The sequence below is a fragment of the Artibeus jamaicensis genome, unplaced genomic scaffold, assembly GCF_021234435.1.
Source record: "Artibeus jamaicensis isolate MK-2021 breed Jamaican fruit bat unplaced genomic scaffold, CSHL_Jam_final scaffold_833, whole genome shotgun sequence".
NCBI classification, from domain to species: domain Eukaryota; kingdom Metazoa; phylum Chordata; class Mammalia; order Chiroptera; family Phyllostomidae; genus Artibeus; species Artibeus jamaicensis.
The window spans coordinates 14,711,537-14,727,345 of NW_026522056.1; the positions used below are offsets into that span (position 1 = coordinate 14,711,537).

A 15,809-nucleotide genomic window follows, 5' to 3' on the forward strand; every position below is an offset into this window, starting at 1 on the left:
CTTGACGCGTAAACTTCACAGGGTCTAGCTTCCCACCCTATGTGGACCCTCGTTATCATTTGCTAACAAGACAATTCGCACATGTTTAAGATGGGGCGGGGACATTTCCAAAAGGCAAACACGTTGGTTTGGTGGTCTGTCTCCTCCCCCCGCCCCTCCAGGGTTAAACAAACATCTTTAGGAAGCCTGGACGGGAGTGGCACCCCTGCTTTTCTCCAGAGGAACTACAACGCACGCCGGCAATGAATGCCTCCCTCTGGGTCGTAAACCAAGAGACCCAACACGTCGCCCCCATTACTGGACTTCGGGGCGGGAGGGCTTTCTTTTTCATCTGCTAAGCTGGGGCTTGCCCATGTCCTTTGGGAAGCTATAAAGCTGATTTAATGGCTTAAGATGAAAATCGATCACGCTAATGCTTAAGCTAACGTCAGAGAAATCGCAACTGAAAAAACGACTGGCCAGACCGAACGCACCCCGTAAGCCTGGGAAGAGGAGATCCCAGTCTCTGCCGAGTGGGCAGCGGTGCCACGGTCCCCCAACCCCCGCTTTGGTCCCGGGGAGGCCAGCGAGGATGTTTAAGGGGGGGGAGCACGGAGGTAAAAGGGATCAATACCGACCCCTAGCCTCCGTTAGGCCGTCTTCTCGGCCAGCTCATTTCGGTAAGCCCAACGCCGCAGCCGGGGTGCAGTGGCTGCTCTGAGACTCGGGTTGGGTAGATCGCGCGCCGCCGAAGCTCCGGCCTGCGGCTGTCAGCTAGAAGTGCCCGGCGCTCCATTCACAAAGTCCAGGCGAGCAGCTAGCCAGTGGGTCTCAGGCCTCCTCCCTCTTCCTCTGCGTCCCGGTTTTATGAATGGGCCTGGAGACAGGCGCTCAGCGCCCTGTTTACTCTGCTCTTTGTGACGTCGCGTCCCCGTGACTGGGCGCGAGCTGCCGGCGCTCCATTCACGCGCAGGGGAGGAGGTGCGGGGAGAGGCCGGCTGGGCGGAGGGAGCAGGGATGGGGCGGGGAGCAGCCCCGGGGCGGCCAGGCGCGAGGCAGCGAAGGGAAAGAGGCGGGGCTTCTCCAGGTAGTACAGAATCTGCCCCCTCCCGGGGGAAAGCAGAGGAGCGTTAATAAATCTCTAAGCCGAGGAGGAAACTCTGGGGCAGTGCGCCGAGCTCCGGCTGCTCGTGGAGAACCGCGACCTAGGAGCAGAGCCGGCCTCAGCGGCGGCTGGAGAGCCACAGCGGACAACATACAAAGAGACCACAACAGAAGGGAGCCCCTGGCCCTCTCGTAAACACTGTCCCTTCCACCGACGCCTCCCCCTCGCACGGCGCGCGGGGCTCTTGGTGCCCAAGGCCACCCGGACTTCTATGTGACCGCGAGACTGCCTAAGGAAGGATACTGGGGACAAGAGGGTCGCCTGTGGGAGTCCCCGAGTGCCAAGTTTGCGGCCACTTTCCCTCCCTTAGCCCTCGCCAGGCCCTTTCTATAGCCCAGCTGTCCCGGCTGTTTTTCGCCTGCTCTGGTGCCCTGCAGCCGTTGTTCCCGGCGACCATGGTGACCGTGGAGGAGCTGCGGGAGATGGACTGCAGCGTGCTCAAAAGGCTGATGAACCGGGACGAGAACGGCGGCGGCGCCCTGGGGCTGGTGAGCGGCGGCAAGTGCCTGCTGCTGGACTGCAGACCGTTCCTGGCGCACAGCGCCGGCTACATACGAGGCTCGGTCAACGTGCGCTGCAACACCATCGTGCGTCGGCGGGCCAAAGGTTCCGTGAGCCTGGAGCAGATCCTGCCCGCCGAGGAAGAGGTGCGCGCTCGCCTGCGCTCCGGCCTCTACTCGGCGGTCGTCGTCTACGACGAGCGCAGCCCGCGCGCCGAGAGCCTCCGTGAGGACAGCACCGTGTCGCTGGTAGTGCAGGCTCTGCGCCGCAACGCGGAGCGCACCGACATCTGCCTGCTCAAAGGTAAAGGCGAGCGCAGGGACGCGAGCTGGAAGGGAGGTGTAGCGGCGCTTGGCGGCCTGCGTCTCAGTGGCTAGGGGAAGAAGTCCTCGGAGGGACTCGCGGCGGCGGGGATCCCCTCGCACTGCTTTGTGCGTGTCCATGTGCGCGGGTTTGCAAGGGTTTGTACGTTTGTTCTGTAGTTCGAGGTCCTGAAGTCCTAGGGCGGCGAGGGCGCGTTTTCTCCGTCACCTGCAATAGTGCACCCTTCCTTGCTGTTTTGCATTTGTTTACACTCACTAACGGTCTGGCCTCGCTGGCGAAACGCCTCTTCTGCTTTGCCCACCTTCAAGTCGAGGGAAGTGCTCCCAAGTCTCACTATGCGGGTGGGGACAGGGGTAGTCCTGTTGGTTTGGCGTGCCGGGGCCCTGCCTGTACTGAGGCTGAACCCGAGAACCCGAGAGGTGGGGAAGGGGGCGAAGGACAGAGAGCGCTGTTTGCATCGGAAACCAGCCATACGGAAACCAACGCACCAGGAAGATCGGGTTTCGGACGTTGCGCGGAGCGATCTGCTTCTCCGTCCCTGCTGCCCCACTCCGAGATCCGCCTGGAAACGTGGCTAACTCCCCGGTGCCCGGCCAGACCCGGGCTCCCGGCGCTGGTAGAGGGAGGTGTGAGTATTTAGGGAAAGGAAGGCAAGATAGTGTCTTTTAAACATTCAGGCAGCAGAGAAGTACGACCTTTGTTCAGGCTCGATTCTCGACGATCGAATGGCGGTACGTGTTTCATTTAAAGACAACTCTGATGAAACCCTCTGGGGAAGAGAGGTCTTGTCAAATCTGGAAGTAAGAAACCGACCAAGGACCGTGTTCTGTCCACGTAACTGGAGGATCGGTGCGCTGGCCGGCACCTGAGGGTCGGCCCGGCCGAGGTGCAGGGCGGCCCTCGCGCAGGGGGCGCCTCAGGACGCGTGGGGTGAGGGCGTCCCTGACCGCGCCGAGCCCCTGCCTCCCTCCGCCACATTCCGTGCATTCTTCCTCCGGTGTCCAGTCCTCGCCTCCGAAGCCTGAGGCGTTTCAGACCTGGCCTTCAAAGCCGCTCGGTTCCCCCCTGCCGGCGCCCCTCGCTCCCTCCCCCTTCTCCTTTCCTCTCGGGACCTGCTCACCCCAGAGGAAGGGCGATGGTGGGGGAGGGGGGCGGAAACCTCTCCCCCGCCCCCCCTCTTCCTAAGGCACCACAGAAGGGCTCAGTGGCGACGGGCCGGGCTGGCCCTGGCGAACAGCGGGGGGCTTTGTTCTCCGCAGTTGTTTCCTGGCCGTTTGACCTGTCAGCTGCTGGGGAAACGCTGCTGTTGACCTGAGGTTGAACTACTAAGACGATTTTGCTGATTTTCCTTTCTCTGCGAGGCTGCCTTTTGCACCTCCGGTGCAGCCCAAATCCAACTCCCCTCCCCTCAAAGCGCTTTAAGAGAAAGTGCCAGGAAGGGGCCAGCACCGCGTGTTCCCGCGTCCAGGTACTGGTTAGATCGCCCTTGTGGGTTTCAGGCAGGTGAGCTCGCCTGGCCGCCCTTGCCTGGCCCTGGCGGCAACGGTAACAGAAACTGCTTTGAGACGAAAGTCCCTTGGAGTGGCCGGGTATGGCCGGGTGGTTCTCCGTGCCACCCTGCCCTGGGGTCCCTCCTGATTTAGAGCCCCCGCGCGCCCCTCTCCGTGGGCCTCTGAACCCAGGAACCCTCTCCAGGGAGGGCAGACCCACGTGGAGTCTGGGCTTGTTTTGTTTTGTTTTTCTTCTTGGAAGAAACCCGGGGCGGGGGGAGCCCCAAGAGCAGCAGCTCGGGGACCTTGGCCCTTGGGCTTCCTGGCGCGCAGACACTTAGGCCCCGCTCCCGGGAAGGGGAAGGGAGGCGTATCGTTAAGGTCCGAGTCTGGCGGCACCTCCCTGGTTCGCCCGAATCCCATCCAGAGAGCCCGGAGCCAATCGATTCTGAGAGCCGCCCCGCGGACCAGCCGCTCTGCACGAGGCAGATGCTAATACAAAGTCTGAGTAAGACGGGAGCCTCTGAGTAAAATGCCAGTCCCCTGGCGGCTGGCGAGGTGCCTGGCCAACGCAAAAGCAGTGTCTATTCTAAGGGCCGCAGCCTCCCCGAGGCCTGCACTGCCTCCGTTGGTCGGACCTGGTACGGGCAGGGAGGATGACCCCTATGCGCCTCAAAGTCGACAGACATCCAGTCCTTCCTGTCCTATGCAGAGTGTCTGGGCCTGGGTCTCAGGTTGAGCTTGTCTCTTCAGGAACAGGCCTTGGGAGTAGCCAGTAGAGGGGTCAGCCGATCTTCATAAGAAAAGAAAAGGGAATCTGCTTTTGGCAGCCGCGGCCTGAAATTCTTAGAGGTGGCACTGCCGGCTGGTTCTGTAGTGCTTGGTGGAATATTATCTTTGTGGTGGTTACCTGGGTCACATAGCCTGTTTAACTGGGCTTATTTTCATATATGTGCTAAGCAGAGTCTGTCATAACACAGTTCCTCTTCCTTCTCTTTGCCTCCTACTAAATAAAAAAGCTCTTCGAAGTGAGGGCAGAAAGGTGGGCAGTGTCTGCTCCCACCCCCATGGGGAAGGCACCCTCCAGGGGGTGAAAGCAAGGAAAGCCTCCTGCATCCCCAGCTGAAGGAAGCCCAGTGGAGGAGGCAACGTGGGTTGGGGGCGGGGCGGGTGGGGAATCTCAAGGAAACGTTGGAAAACACCCTTAGATTATCTCCAGTAAAATGCCTGGATTGATTAGGGGTTGGGTAATTTGAGTCCTGCCTGACCTGTTCATTGGATTTTGCAGCTAATGGGCCTTCCGCGTCTCATTTCATGGATGGTGGTGGGTACGGAGTAAGGGTGGTCAGACACTGAGCCAGTCCACCAATTGTTGGTGTCCGTCTGCTGGAGGGGGCTGGAAAAACTGCAGGGCATTTTCAGAAGTTACATTACCCTTCCTGGCCAACAGCGATCCAATTTTACCAATTAATTACATATGGAAGTTTGATTTTTCCATTTCTGTCTCTTTGAAGAGCAGTTGGTTGGCTACTTGTTGTAGGTTGTTACCACAGTAATGAGTGATTCCACAGGCAAGAATTCATGGGTAAGAGTCAGTTTTGCTTAATATCAGCAAAATGCTGCCCAGTTTTTGCATTTTGTAATATTAGTCAAGTTTTGTCAAAAGCTATAACCCAAAATCACTAAGTTATTTGGTCTTTTTGCTAGTAAAATTCCGATTTGGGTAAACTTTCTTTTAAAGCTAATTTTGTTTAAAATCCCATGAGGCATTTTTCGGGGCAGTTTAGAAGTTTCAGTTTTTCAGATTTAATTAGACTACGCCACTCCTTTCGAATCCATTTCTCCTTCATGCTGGGATTCAGGTGATAGGTGCTACTCCCCCCACCCCCTTTCACTAGAGAAAACTAAAAGAGAATTTTTTTTGTTCTAACAGAAGGCATTCTTTTACCTCCCATATTCCCCAAATCACAAATCAGCCTGTTACGCAGAAGATTTCACTGTTACGCAGAAGATTTCAGGTATAAAAACACTATCTTTTTTTTTTTATGTCAAATTAATCTCACCTCATGGCTTTTGACTGGTTTCAAGTTCTGATTTCAAAGCTCTGCTGGAGCTGTTTTGAGAAATTGGGTGGGGGGGAACTAGACACCCCAGCCCCCCGCTTCTCCCTCCACGTTGGCACTTGTGGACCCGCCGGCCCCAGGCCTGACCACAGAGACCCTGGCACCCGCTTCCTCTAGGGAACAGGTACTCAGACCAGTGACCAACGAGGTGGGGGCAGGGGCGTGAGGGGGCTGAGCCAGCAGCCTTGGTCATTCTGGTGACTGGCTCCTGCCTTGTCTCTCGGTCTCCATTTGCCCTGCCCACCCCGGGTCCCCCAGGAGGTCGGTGTCGCCCAACAGTGTCATAGCTCGGAGGGCATGCTGAGGGTGCACACCGCCTGCACCCAAAGGGACTGGCTTTTCTCCACACGAATATGGCAGCCTACCTGTGACAGCCAAGGATTGTTAGAATTTCAAGAAGTGGTAGGCCCTAAAGATAATTTCTAACCCCTAGTGTAGTGTCTTACTGAATTGTAATGATTGAAACAAACTTACTCATTTGAACTGTGTGCTTCCATCATAAAACTAAAGATGGTGTCCCTGTAAATTGAAAGGGAAATCTTGACTGTTATCAAGCCCATCCCAGCTCCCTCGTCCTGGATGGATACAAGAGAGGTGGGCAGCACCCGCCCAGATGGGCCGCCCAGAGCCTGAGGGAGGAAGAGAGGGTGGCCTTTTTTAAGGAGCCAGACATTTCTTTGAAAAATCAGAACATCTGAAGCCAGATAGCCAGCTTCCTTTTGGGAGCCAGTTCCGCCTACCGAAGAGGAAGTTGGACAGGAAGAAGCGGTCACTCCCCAGCGGAGGCCAGTTGCTGACCGAAGCAGATAGTGTAGGTCTGACTTGGAGGGGCTCCCGAGGTGCGGAGTCCACTTCAGTAAAACGAAAACACTTCCCAGAGTTACATGGGCACTTACGAAGCCAACGCCCACCGCAAGGGAAGTTCTCAAAGCCAAGTGACCTTCCAGTGACCCTGGATTTTCTTGCTGGGCAACCTCAGCCTTGGACTTGTCTGGATGTGAGGGCTCGGGAAGTAGGGCCACGGGTGCGGGCTGCTCCGGCGATGTTCCGAGCTGTGGGGGCAAAGCGGCCGCCACACTGAGACTGACGACCCTGGTCTCCATCGGTGACAGCCCGCCCCATCACAGCCCCCGTTAAGGGTCCTGTTAACGGTGATGGGGCGGGCCTGCATCGGCCCCTCCTTTCTGAAGGACTGCGCACCGCGACGGTTCGGTTCCGGCCCTGCAGGGACCGTGGACGGGAGGCCAGGCGGGCTTCTTTGTCAGTGAACTCTGTACAAAGTGCCCTGCTGAGTGTGTGTGCCGGAGACACACGGGAGACCGTGGAGTTGAGCTGGAGAAGAATTATTATATTCCTCAAGGCAGTTGGGTGAAAAATTACATTCTCCCCCACCCTCTTCAGTTTCAAATTAAGGTGAGAAAACGAGAACTTTAACACTACAAAGCACGTTATTGATTAAGAACATGGGGAAAACGGGTCAGAATGAGCCAGCATGTTATGAGACAACATTGAATACGACGTGGAAAAACCAGGTGGGATCTGTTATGAAATTGTTTTCAGGAGATAGAAGTGCCGATCTCTGGGGCACCTGCTGTTAGGTTGCTGTTTGCCAATAAGTGAGCTGTGGCCGTTCGGGTCGTGGAACATTGGAAGGGTTTCAGGAATGGCCTGAAACCACCTTCCATTCGGAGGGCAGGACTCCGGCGGCCTGAGTCGGGAGGGCCCAGCCGGCTCCAGCTCCCGCAGGCCCCGCCCCTGTGCCCTCCTGCCTGCACACCTGCGGGAGGCTGGGGACCCAGCCAGACGCCGGTATCCGGCTGCAATAAGCCTTCCTTCTCATAAGTTCCAGATAGAACTTGGCGATCTGAATCAAACCCTCACTCACAGGGCTCCCTCGTGGTTGCGGTGTTTGTCCAAATTTGGGGATGGGGGGAGGCAGTGCGAAGTCTGGGGGCAGTCTTCTGACCCCGCCTACAGTAAGAATTCCTTTTGACTTCCGTCTTGACCCAGAACGGGGATACAGACACACTTGAAACCAGAGTGCCACGAAATGATACCATCTGTGAATACGATGCATTCCAGTAGTTCCTATTCCATTTCATGAAATTTAAAATGCTGGTCACGGTTCCTGAATGACGACCTGCAGTTAGGAAAGCCCTGGGAAGGAAAAAAGAGTTTTTGGTGAGACGTCAGCCGTGTTCTGATCAGAGGATTTTGCATGAGCATTCTGGCCTTGCTCGGTGTGGCTTCAGGGTTCCTGCTCTCTGGGCACCCTTCCTGTACACTGCTACTGTTATGTTCCAGCCCCAGGGCAGCCCCTGACCCCCCAAGAAGGCACTCATTTTGTGATGCTCCTTGTAACAACCAGCCACAGACCCCCCCACCCCCAAAAGCCACAGCTCAGGAGGGAAAGCCCATTCCATTGCTGCCACGGGCATGGTGGGACCCTTCCACTGTTTCTGTCCCTCAGGCTGATCGACTTCCCCACTTCATTCCTTTCTACTGGTTCTCTGAAGGTCTGGAGAGAACTGACTTTTCAGCCGTCGTTCTTCTGTTCTAACAGTGTCTTTTACCGGCCGTCGTGGGCCTGGCCTCTGGTCTCTTCCGGCTTGTCCCTGCTCCAACATCATACACCCTGGGGTCAGCAGCTGACTGATTCTGCTGCCCCTGGTTGATTGATGGTGGAGTGGGGGATGGTGACCTGGAGGCGCCGTTGTCCCTGGCTGCGGAGGGGTCTCCAGCCCGGAGAGTGCAGTACCTGCCCTCCTGCTATGTAACTCCTTGGCCCCAAGACTCCAGCTAGAAAAAAATCAGGAAAGCCCGTGAGGAGGCAGCCGCCCAAAGTCTGGCAAGCTGCCGGCAATGCAGGAGGGAGTCCCCTTGCAGGTGCCTGAAAAGGAAGCCTTCATTATGTGTCTCCTGAGGCCAGGCGCCGAGCTCTGGCTGTTCCCATCCGTCCTCGAAGGACGGCAGGCGTGGACTGTCCATCACATTCCGCAGAGGAGGAGGCTTGGTGAGGCTCAGCGGCAGCCCCGGGCCCGTGTGTGTGTCTGCAAAGGCAGTGCCCTTCCCAGGACTTCAGTCTGGTGCCCTGTCCAGCTCTTCAGTCTGGTGCCCCTCCTCGGCCACGGGAAGAACGTTCTTTCAACCACTCCGAGGCTCCTTCTCCTTCTGCTGCCCTCAGGGTGCCCCTCTCTGTGCCCTTGGAGCCTGGCCCTCCTGTGACTCCCCCCTTTGCTTTTGGGTGGGTGCCACTCTTCTGACTGCCTCTGTGATGAGCTTTTGGGGGGGCACCGCTCCTTCCTTACATTTCTTTGGGGGAGGAGAAACATGTTTCAATAGCTCACTCTGTAATAAACAGGGGTCGCTTTATTTGGAAAATGTCAAACCCTGTAGAAGTATACAGAGTAACAGGTGGTGACTTGTTACATAGGTGTTCAAGGTGCGCTGATGGATCCATTTCCGTTTCTACTCTGGAGGAAGCGTTTACAGTTTCCTGTCCCTGAGGACTTCAGCTAGAGGGGTTTGGTGGCTCTTCTCCCCCACCCCCAAACTCTGCTCCCTGCATTTGGAGCAGCAAGGTCTGCAGCTTTAGAAGGAAAGAAGGAGCAGATGAGGGTGATGGGGAGGGAGGGAGAGCTGCTCCTGAGATCAGGCTGCCAGCAGGACTGAAACTGGCCAAGTAGCAGGTTCTCTATCCCAGGAGGCTGGTCATTATGACTCAGCAGGAGCAGGTGCCTGTGACCCTAGAGAGATCCATTTATATCCTGGTGACGGAGGGAGTGGAGGGGGGGCAGAGCCGCCGTTCGGGGAGGAAGAAATGTCTGTCCTGCTCTGTGAGCCTCATGATGTGGCAAAGACTCATCGCCCTCCCTCGGGTTGAGATTCTGGGCAAGAAATTGACTAACCGTCACATGCCCGCATATTGGAAGATTATTAGTATATGGGCTGCTGTCGTAGGGAACACTGGCACCATGTCAGGTAGTCATAACGATTTAAGGTACTAGCTGCGTGCATGACCATCCACAGAATGGGTCCATTACAGTGATTGCTCCACAACACACGGGCCCTGCTGAATTAATTTTATGTAAGTTTGTGGGTTTTCTTAAAAATTAGGTATGGTTGACATGTAACAGTAGTTTCAGGTATAAAGCGTCATGATTTGGTATTTGACTGTATCGCAAAGGGACCACCACAATAAGCACACTTCTGTCTCATGGTTGAACATTTTTTCTTATGATGAGAGCTTTAAGGTCTCCTCTCTCAGCACCTTTCACACGTGAGTTACAGAGTAATAATAACCAGTCACCATGCTGGACATCCCTGGGGCTCACTTACTTTATGATGGGAAGTTTTGACCCCCTTCACCAACTGAACTGATGTACAATCCCTGTGTGGTCCCACAGGGAAAATACAAGCAGGGTCAGGCATTGACAGTAGGTGGCAAGTCGCCCACAGAGCGCAGTCCCAGAGACCACAGGGAACCCAGCAGCCGAGGCTGAGGGTCTTTTCCTGGAGCACGTCCTGCCGGCCGAGGCTGCTCCACAGAAATTTGTCTCCTTTTGCTTAAACTCACTTCCCTGCAAGGTGACCCCACACAGGACTGTTCCAGGGCTTAGCAACTCGCAGGTCAGGAAATCCTCCCTTGCCCCAAACCTGGATGTAGCAAGAGGGATTTATTTAGATTTAAGTCCATTTCCTCTCGCTTCGGTCCTTTGTTGGCGGAACAGCTGGCCACAGGGCGGGGAGACTGGCATCTGCTCTGTTGCTGAGGTCCAGAGGGCCGGTGCCAGGGTTCTCTTTTTTTCCTCCTCTCCCATACTGAACCTCTGCACAGGAGGGGCTAAAGTTCCAGGGGTACAGACATCTTTGCAGCTCCCAGGGCCCAGCAGCTGTCATGGAAACCCACAGTGGCCTTTCTCTCTTCCACACCTTGTCGTCACCCTAAGGACCTTTTCTGGGCAGGCTGCCTTCTGCATACCCGCTGCGTATCCCCCTCTATGTGTCTGCGTCCCAAACCAGTCTTGACCACAAAGCTCTCCCTCCAGGTTTCAGCATGCAACCTTCCAGGTTCCTGGCTCAACGTGGACTCAGCCGCTCTGAAAAAGGCTCCATAGCCATTATCTGTGGGCCCACAGCGCCACCCAGTGGCAAACGTAGAGCCAGCCAGGCCCAGCTTCCCAGCTGCTCTTTTCAGGGCAGCCCTAGGAATGCAAGTTCTTTTTGGTTTCCTGCTGACTGTGCGACCCCACTAACCTGAACTTCTTTCTCCTCTACAGGTGGCTATGAGAGGTTTTCCTCTGAGTATCCAGAGTTCTGTTCCAAAACCAAGGCCCTGGCAGCCATCCCGCCCGCGGTGCCCCCCAGCACAGCCGAGTCCCTGGACCTGGGCTGCGGCTCCTGTGGGACCCCACTGCACGACCAGGTGTGTTGGGGGCTTCTGTCCAGAGGTCTGCTTTTCCGAGGCTTTCGGAGCAGTGCCTCAGTGGGGGAGAAGGGTGAACCCTGATATTGGGATGGGGTGGGATGGAAGATAGGTCAGAAATAATTCCATGTATTCCTTGGAGTTCTTGCTCTTCCTTCTCTTCGCACCCTCACTTAAGAAAGCAAGCAGTATGAAGACATAACTCCCTGACTAGCCTCTGGAGTTCTGTGCAGACAAACAAGGAGGCTGCTGAAGCGGGAAGGGTGTGCCCTGCCCCGGGGGAAGGAGCGTCTTGCGGGCCCCAGCCCAGGGCGGTCAGGCCATCCCTCTTTACAGGTCAACTGTAAATGGCCTAAGTCGGCCAGCCCTGCCCCAGAAAACCAGTGTGAACCGCTGCACTTCTTTCGAACCCACTCCTTCCCAGCCCTTTCACTGAGATGGCGGGGAGTGAACTTTCGGAGAACCGCAACCCTGCCCCCCAAATCCCAGATTCCTCCAGTTGGCCTGGCTTAGAAAACTGTCATTAATTTAAGCCCAATTTACCTAATTTTGCCAAGATCCCCCCTCTTGTCTGTGAGGCCGACATGGCATGTGTTTGATGTACTAACCGGATAAGTCCTAAAACGTACACCTGGTGATTGGCAGGTGTAAGCTCTTAATGTCATGGTGGCTCGAGCAAAGCTTCTCCTGCCCTGGCTCTCCTGCAGGTGGAGGTGTCCTGCTGAGCCCACTGCTTCCTTCAGGAGCCCCAGCAGGATGAGGGCAAACCTCCTCGAAGGGCCGGACCCACAGGCATTCCCCCCAGGGCCTGTGCAAGCTGCCTTTCCCTGCCCCAAGCACCCCAACCCTGTCCTGGTGGCTTGGCACTCGTGATCATGATGTTGGGGGCCTTTGTCTTCCTCTCTGGTGCAGGGGGGTCCGGTGGAGATCCTTCCCTTCCTCTACCTCGGCAGTGCCTACCACGCTGCCCGGAGAGACATGCTGGACGCCCTGGGGATCACGGCCCTGTTGAACGTCTCCTCTGACTGCCCCAACCACTTCGAAGGGCACTATCAGTACAAGTGCATCCCGGTGGAAGACAACCACAAGGCCGACATTAGCTCCTGGTTCATGGAAGCCATCGAGTACATTGGTAGGTTGGCCCGGGCTGGGAGCTGGGTCTGAGGCTGGGTGGGCCGATGAGAAGGCCCGCTTGCACCTGGTGTGGGGGAGGAGGGACGAAGGGGAGCTACCCGGTGCACCCATTTCCCACCCCCGATCCTCGGAGGAAGGCCTGCCTGTTGCACGTTGTGTGGTTTGTTGGGCAGGGATGGGAAGATGGATATTGCTCCCGAGCTATTGGCTTATAGAGTCAATAATCTTTAGCTTGCATGTCTGCAGGTGTCTAGATGAAAAGGCTCTTGGGATGGGAGGAAGACAAAGGGAGAATTGGGTTATTGTTTTTCTTTCTGCAAATGGAAATCCTTGAATATGTGTTAGGGTTTAGCATGCGTTTTTTCCTAGCATAGTGCCTGGGTTTGGTTAAGTCTCAAGAAACAGCCTAGCATGCATGGATTCCACAGCCCCTCCACGTGGGTTGCCCCTTCCTCCCCTTCGGTGGGAGTTCGCCCTTCTCCAAATTCTGTCTCCTCCTCCTCTGGCCCCCAAGTCTGGCTTGGGCCCCCTGCCTTGGCCTCTGGGGCAGAATCGGGACTCCCGGGGGCGGGGACACTGACGGTGCGCGCTCTCTGCCCCAGACGCGGTGAAGGAGCGCCGGGGGCGCGTGCTGGTGCACTGCCAGGCCGGCATCTCGCGCTCGGCCACCATCTGCCTGGCCTACCTGATGATGAAGAAGCGGGTGAGGCTGGAGGAGGCCTTCGAGTTCGTCAAGCAGCGACGGAGCATCATCTCGCCCAATTTCAGCTTCATGGGGCAGCTGCTGCAGTTCGAGTCGCAGGTGCTGGCCACGTCCTGCGCAGCGGAGGCCGCCAGTCCCTCCGGGCCCCTGCGTGAGCGCGGCAAGGCCACCCCCACGCCCACCTCGCAGTTCGTCTTCAGCTTCCCGGTGTCGGTGGGCGTGCACGCGGCCCCCAGCAGCCTGCCCTACCTGCACAGCCCCATCACCACCTCCCCCAGCTGTTAGGGCTGCTCTGGGACCCCAGAACCAGGGGCCTTCAGCGACCAGACCGGTGGGGGCCGCGGGCCGGCAGCCAGTCGGGACTGAACACCGTGGGGCGGGCCACCCAGCCCCTTCCCATCCACTTCTGGGCCGACCACCGGGCCGCCAGAATGGCAATAAGGACTTTGAATACATATTAAAAGCAAACAAAACCCTCCAACTTAGAGCAATAATGGCTGCCTCCGCGGGCAGGGAAGACCTTGGTTTGGTTCATGTGTCGGTTTTCCGTTTCAGATAGGAATTTATTACCTCATTTTTTTAAAGCATCAAGGCTTGAAGTTATGAGACCCACAGGTCCTGGCAAATGTGCCCACCCGGTTTTATTGCGGGGGGTGCCGAGGGGGGAGGGGGACCAGAAGAAAGCAAGTGCGCCAGAAGTGCCTGGTTCTGTGTGCTTGGCCCTGTTTTTGTTGTTGAGGTGACAGGATTTTTTCTTTGAAAGGAATCTTTGAGGACACAGTTTTTTTAAGTCACAAACACGTGGATCGTTATGCTTAATAATAAATAAAATATTTATTAAGAATTCCACAGAGTACCTAAGTCCAAGGGGTCTAGTGGCATGACTCCAGATATGTTTGTGTTGTTGTCAGCGGTAGGAAGTCGGGGGTCCCCCGGGGGGTGGACCTGCCACTGAGAGGCAGGCAGGGTGGGGGGAGGGGAGGGAGAAAGGGGCTGCTTCTCAATGACCTTCGGAGCTGGTTCCTGGGCAGGCGGCGGTCACTGAGCGATGTCAGACACACCCACACAGCCTTTTTGCTCTGATGCTCAAAAATTCAGTTTGGCGGTGGGAGCGTTTTTCTCATAGACCTGACTGAGGTCTTGTCCGTCACCTGTGATAAATGCCATATCATATTAGGTGCTCCTGAGAAAACTGGGTGCCATTCAGATTTTCCTACTGTTAATCATTTGGCAAGGCCACTGGGGACCCAGCCCACCAGAGACGCCAGAAATGAATCATTTTGTGAGTGCGAGCACCACGGTTCTCTTTTGCTGGTGCTGGAGGTTTCAGTTTTAGGGGGTTTACTGGGAATGAAGTACAACCAACACATTCCCATTCCTGGTCTAGGGGAATGTTTTCAGAGGCCCTCCTGAGTGAGAAGGGGGAGGGGACACCGCGCTGCAGGTCCCCTGCAAGTCTGGGATGGCGGGAGCGTGCGTGGGAGTCCGGTCGGACCCTTCACTTGGGAGCCGGCTGCCGGGCTTCCGTGACAGGCTTCAGGGGCACTTGGGTGTCCTCCTAGGATCCTTTCTTGGGATAATGCCATTTACGGGGCCGTACAGATGGAGAAGGACGTTTTTCTGTGGGCTGGGCTTGTGGGGAGGGCATGGGAGCAAGCTACGTGTTATTTCATTTGTAGTTTTGTGGAAGTGTTATGGAGTGCCAGATTAGAGGTGATTGCAAACTTGTGTAGAGATGAGAGCATGTTTGTTTTTTTTTTAAAGCCCTTTGAGAGTCTAGATGTAAACATTCTTGTTCACCCATCAGTAACCCCCGGCCCCAATGTCAGAGAGGTGTTGCAATGCGCTTTGTCGCCCAGGTGGTCCATCGGACCTGGTTTGTTCCATTTCCTCCTGTAAACGTGAGCCTGTGCCGTGATCATCCCTCTGGCCTTTTTTGTCAAGCCCCATCTTTGGGTGGGGCTGGAGTGCTCCCATCCCATCTTCAAGGAAAGCCCAAGGCACCCTCATCCTTGGGGAGCCTCTTGGCTGAACAGAGGTGAGGGCTGGAGGGGTCGGGGACCCGGGACAATGGAAGTATTTAGAGACAGCACAGTCGGACGTTCCCCCCTTTTCCCTTGAAGTCACTTCATGTTTTGTGATCAGGGAGGTCCAGTAGGGTCTGCAGCTGAACAAGCTATGGATTCCACCAGTGGATGGGGCCTGGGCAGAGGGGGGTGCTGGAGAGGGGAGGGAGAGTAGCCTGGGCAGATTCACTTTCTCGAACGAGTATACAGTTGCCATCACCTCTGTCTGCTGCTTTCCTGGGCTGGATTCGTAGACAGGTGGACAGTGGGAGTTCAGAATCGGCCGCAGAGAGGTCTTCCTGCTTCCAATCAGGTCTCAGCACAATGTCAGACTGTTCACTACAAAGCCATTTTTGGTGGGCTTGATAACAAACAGCCTGAGGCTCAAAACTCTTAGGAATAAAGCAGGAAATTGGCTTGATTGGCAAAGGGGGTTCCAGATGGCTATTGTCCCTTGAGAAGCCACTCTGATAACCTGGGATAGCTCTGATGAAGATGTACCCTCAGGGCCAGTCCCCGAGGCCAGTGGGTTTCAGGAGAAATCCCTCCCGTGAAGTGATTTCTGTTGATGCAAAATTTCTGTGAAGTCCTGAAAACATTGCCACTTTCACTGTTATCAATGACTGTGCTGTTGGCGACAAAAGTCCATGAACTGTGTCATCTATAGAGACCAAGGAATGCTCCAGTGTCCTTGCAGTCTTGGTGCGACCCAAGGGTGTTTGTGGAGTACTGAGGGAAATGGACTTGACTTTCCCGCAGAGCTGTGTTGGGCTGAAGTCCCCACGAGCTGGTGGCCAGGAGCTCCCAGCTTCAATCCTTCCTCTCTGAGGCCATTATCCTCAGATGCTCATTCCAGGTGGACCCCAGACAGTTTTCAACGAGGTGGGGAAGCTGGGGGG

General features: G+C 56.0%; 1 protein-coding gene across 1 annotated transcript; it reads left to right on the forward strand.

Moving 5' to 3' along the window:
* Window positions 1–1,118: 1,118 nt before the first annotated feature.
* On the forward strand, window positions 1,119–13,792 carry DUSP4 (dual specificity phosphatase 4). The gene is made up of 4 exons (XM_037128865.2): window positions 1,119–1,948; window positions 10,862–11,007; window positions 11,920–12,139; window positions 12,744–13,792. The coding sequence occupies exons 1-4, from the start codon at window positions 1,540–1,542 to the stop codon at window positions 13,127–13,129; spliced, it is 1,161 nt and encodes a 386-aa protein (XP_036984760.2). The 5' UTR covers window positions 1,119–1,539; the 3' UTR covers window positions 13,130–13,792.
* The last annotated feature ends 2,017 nt before the right edge of the window (window positions 13,793–15,809 follow it).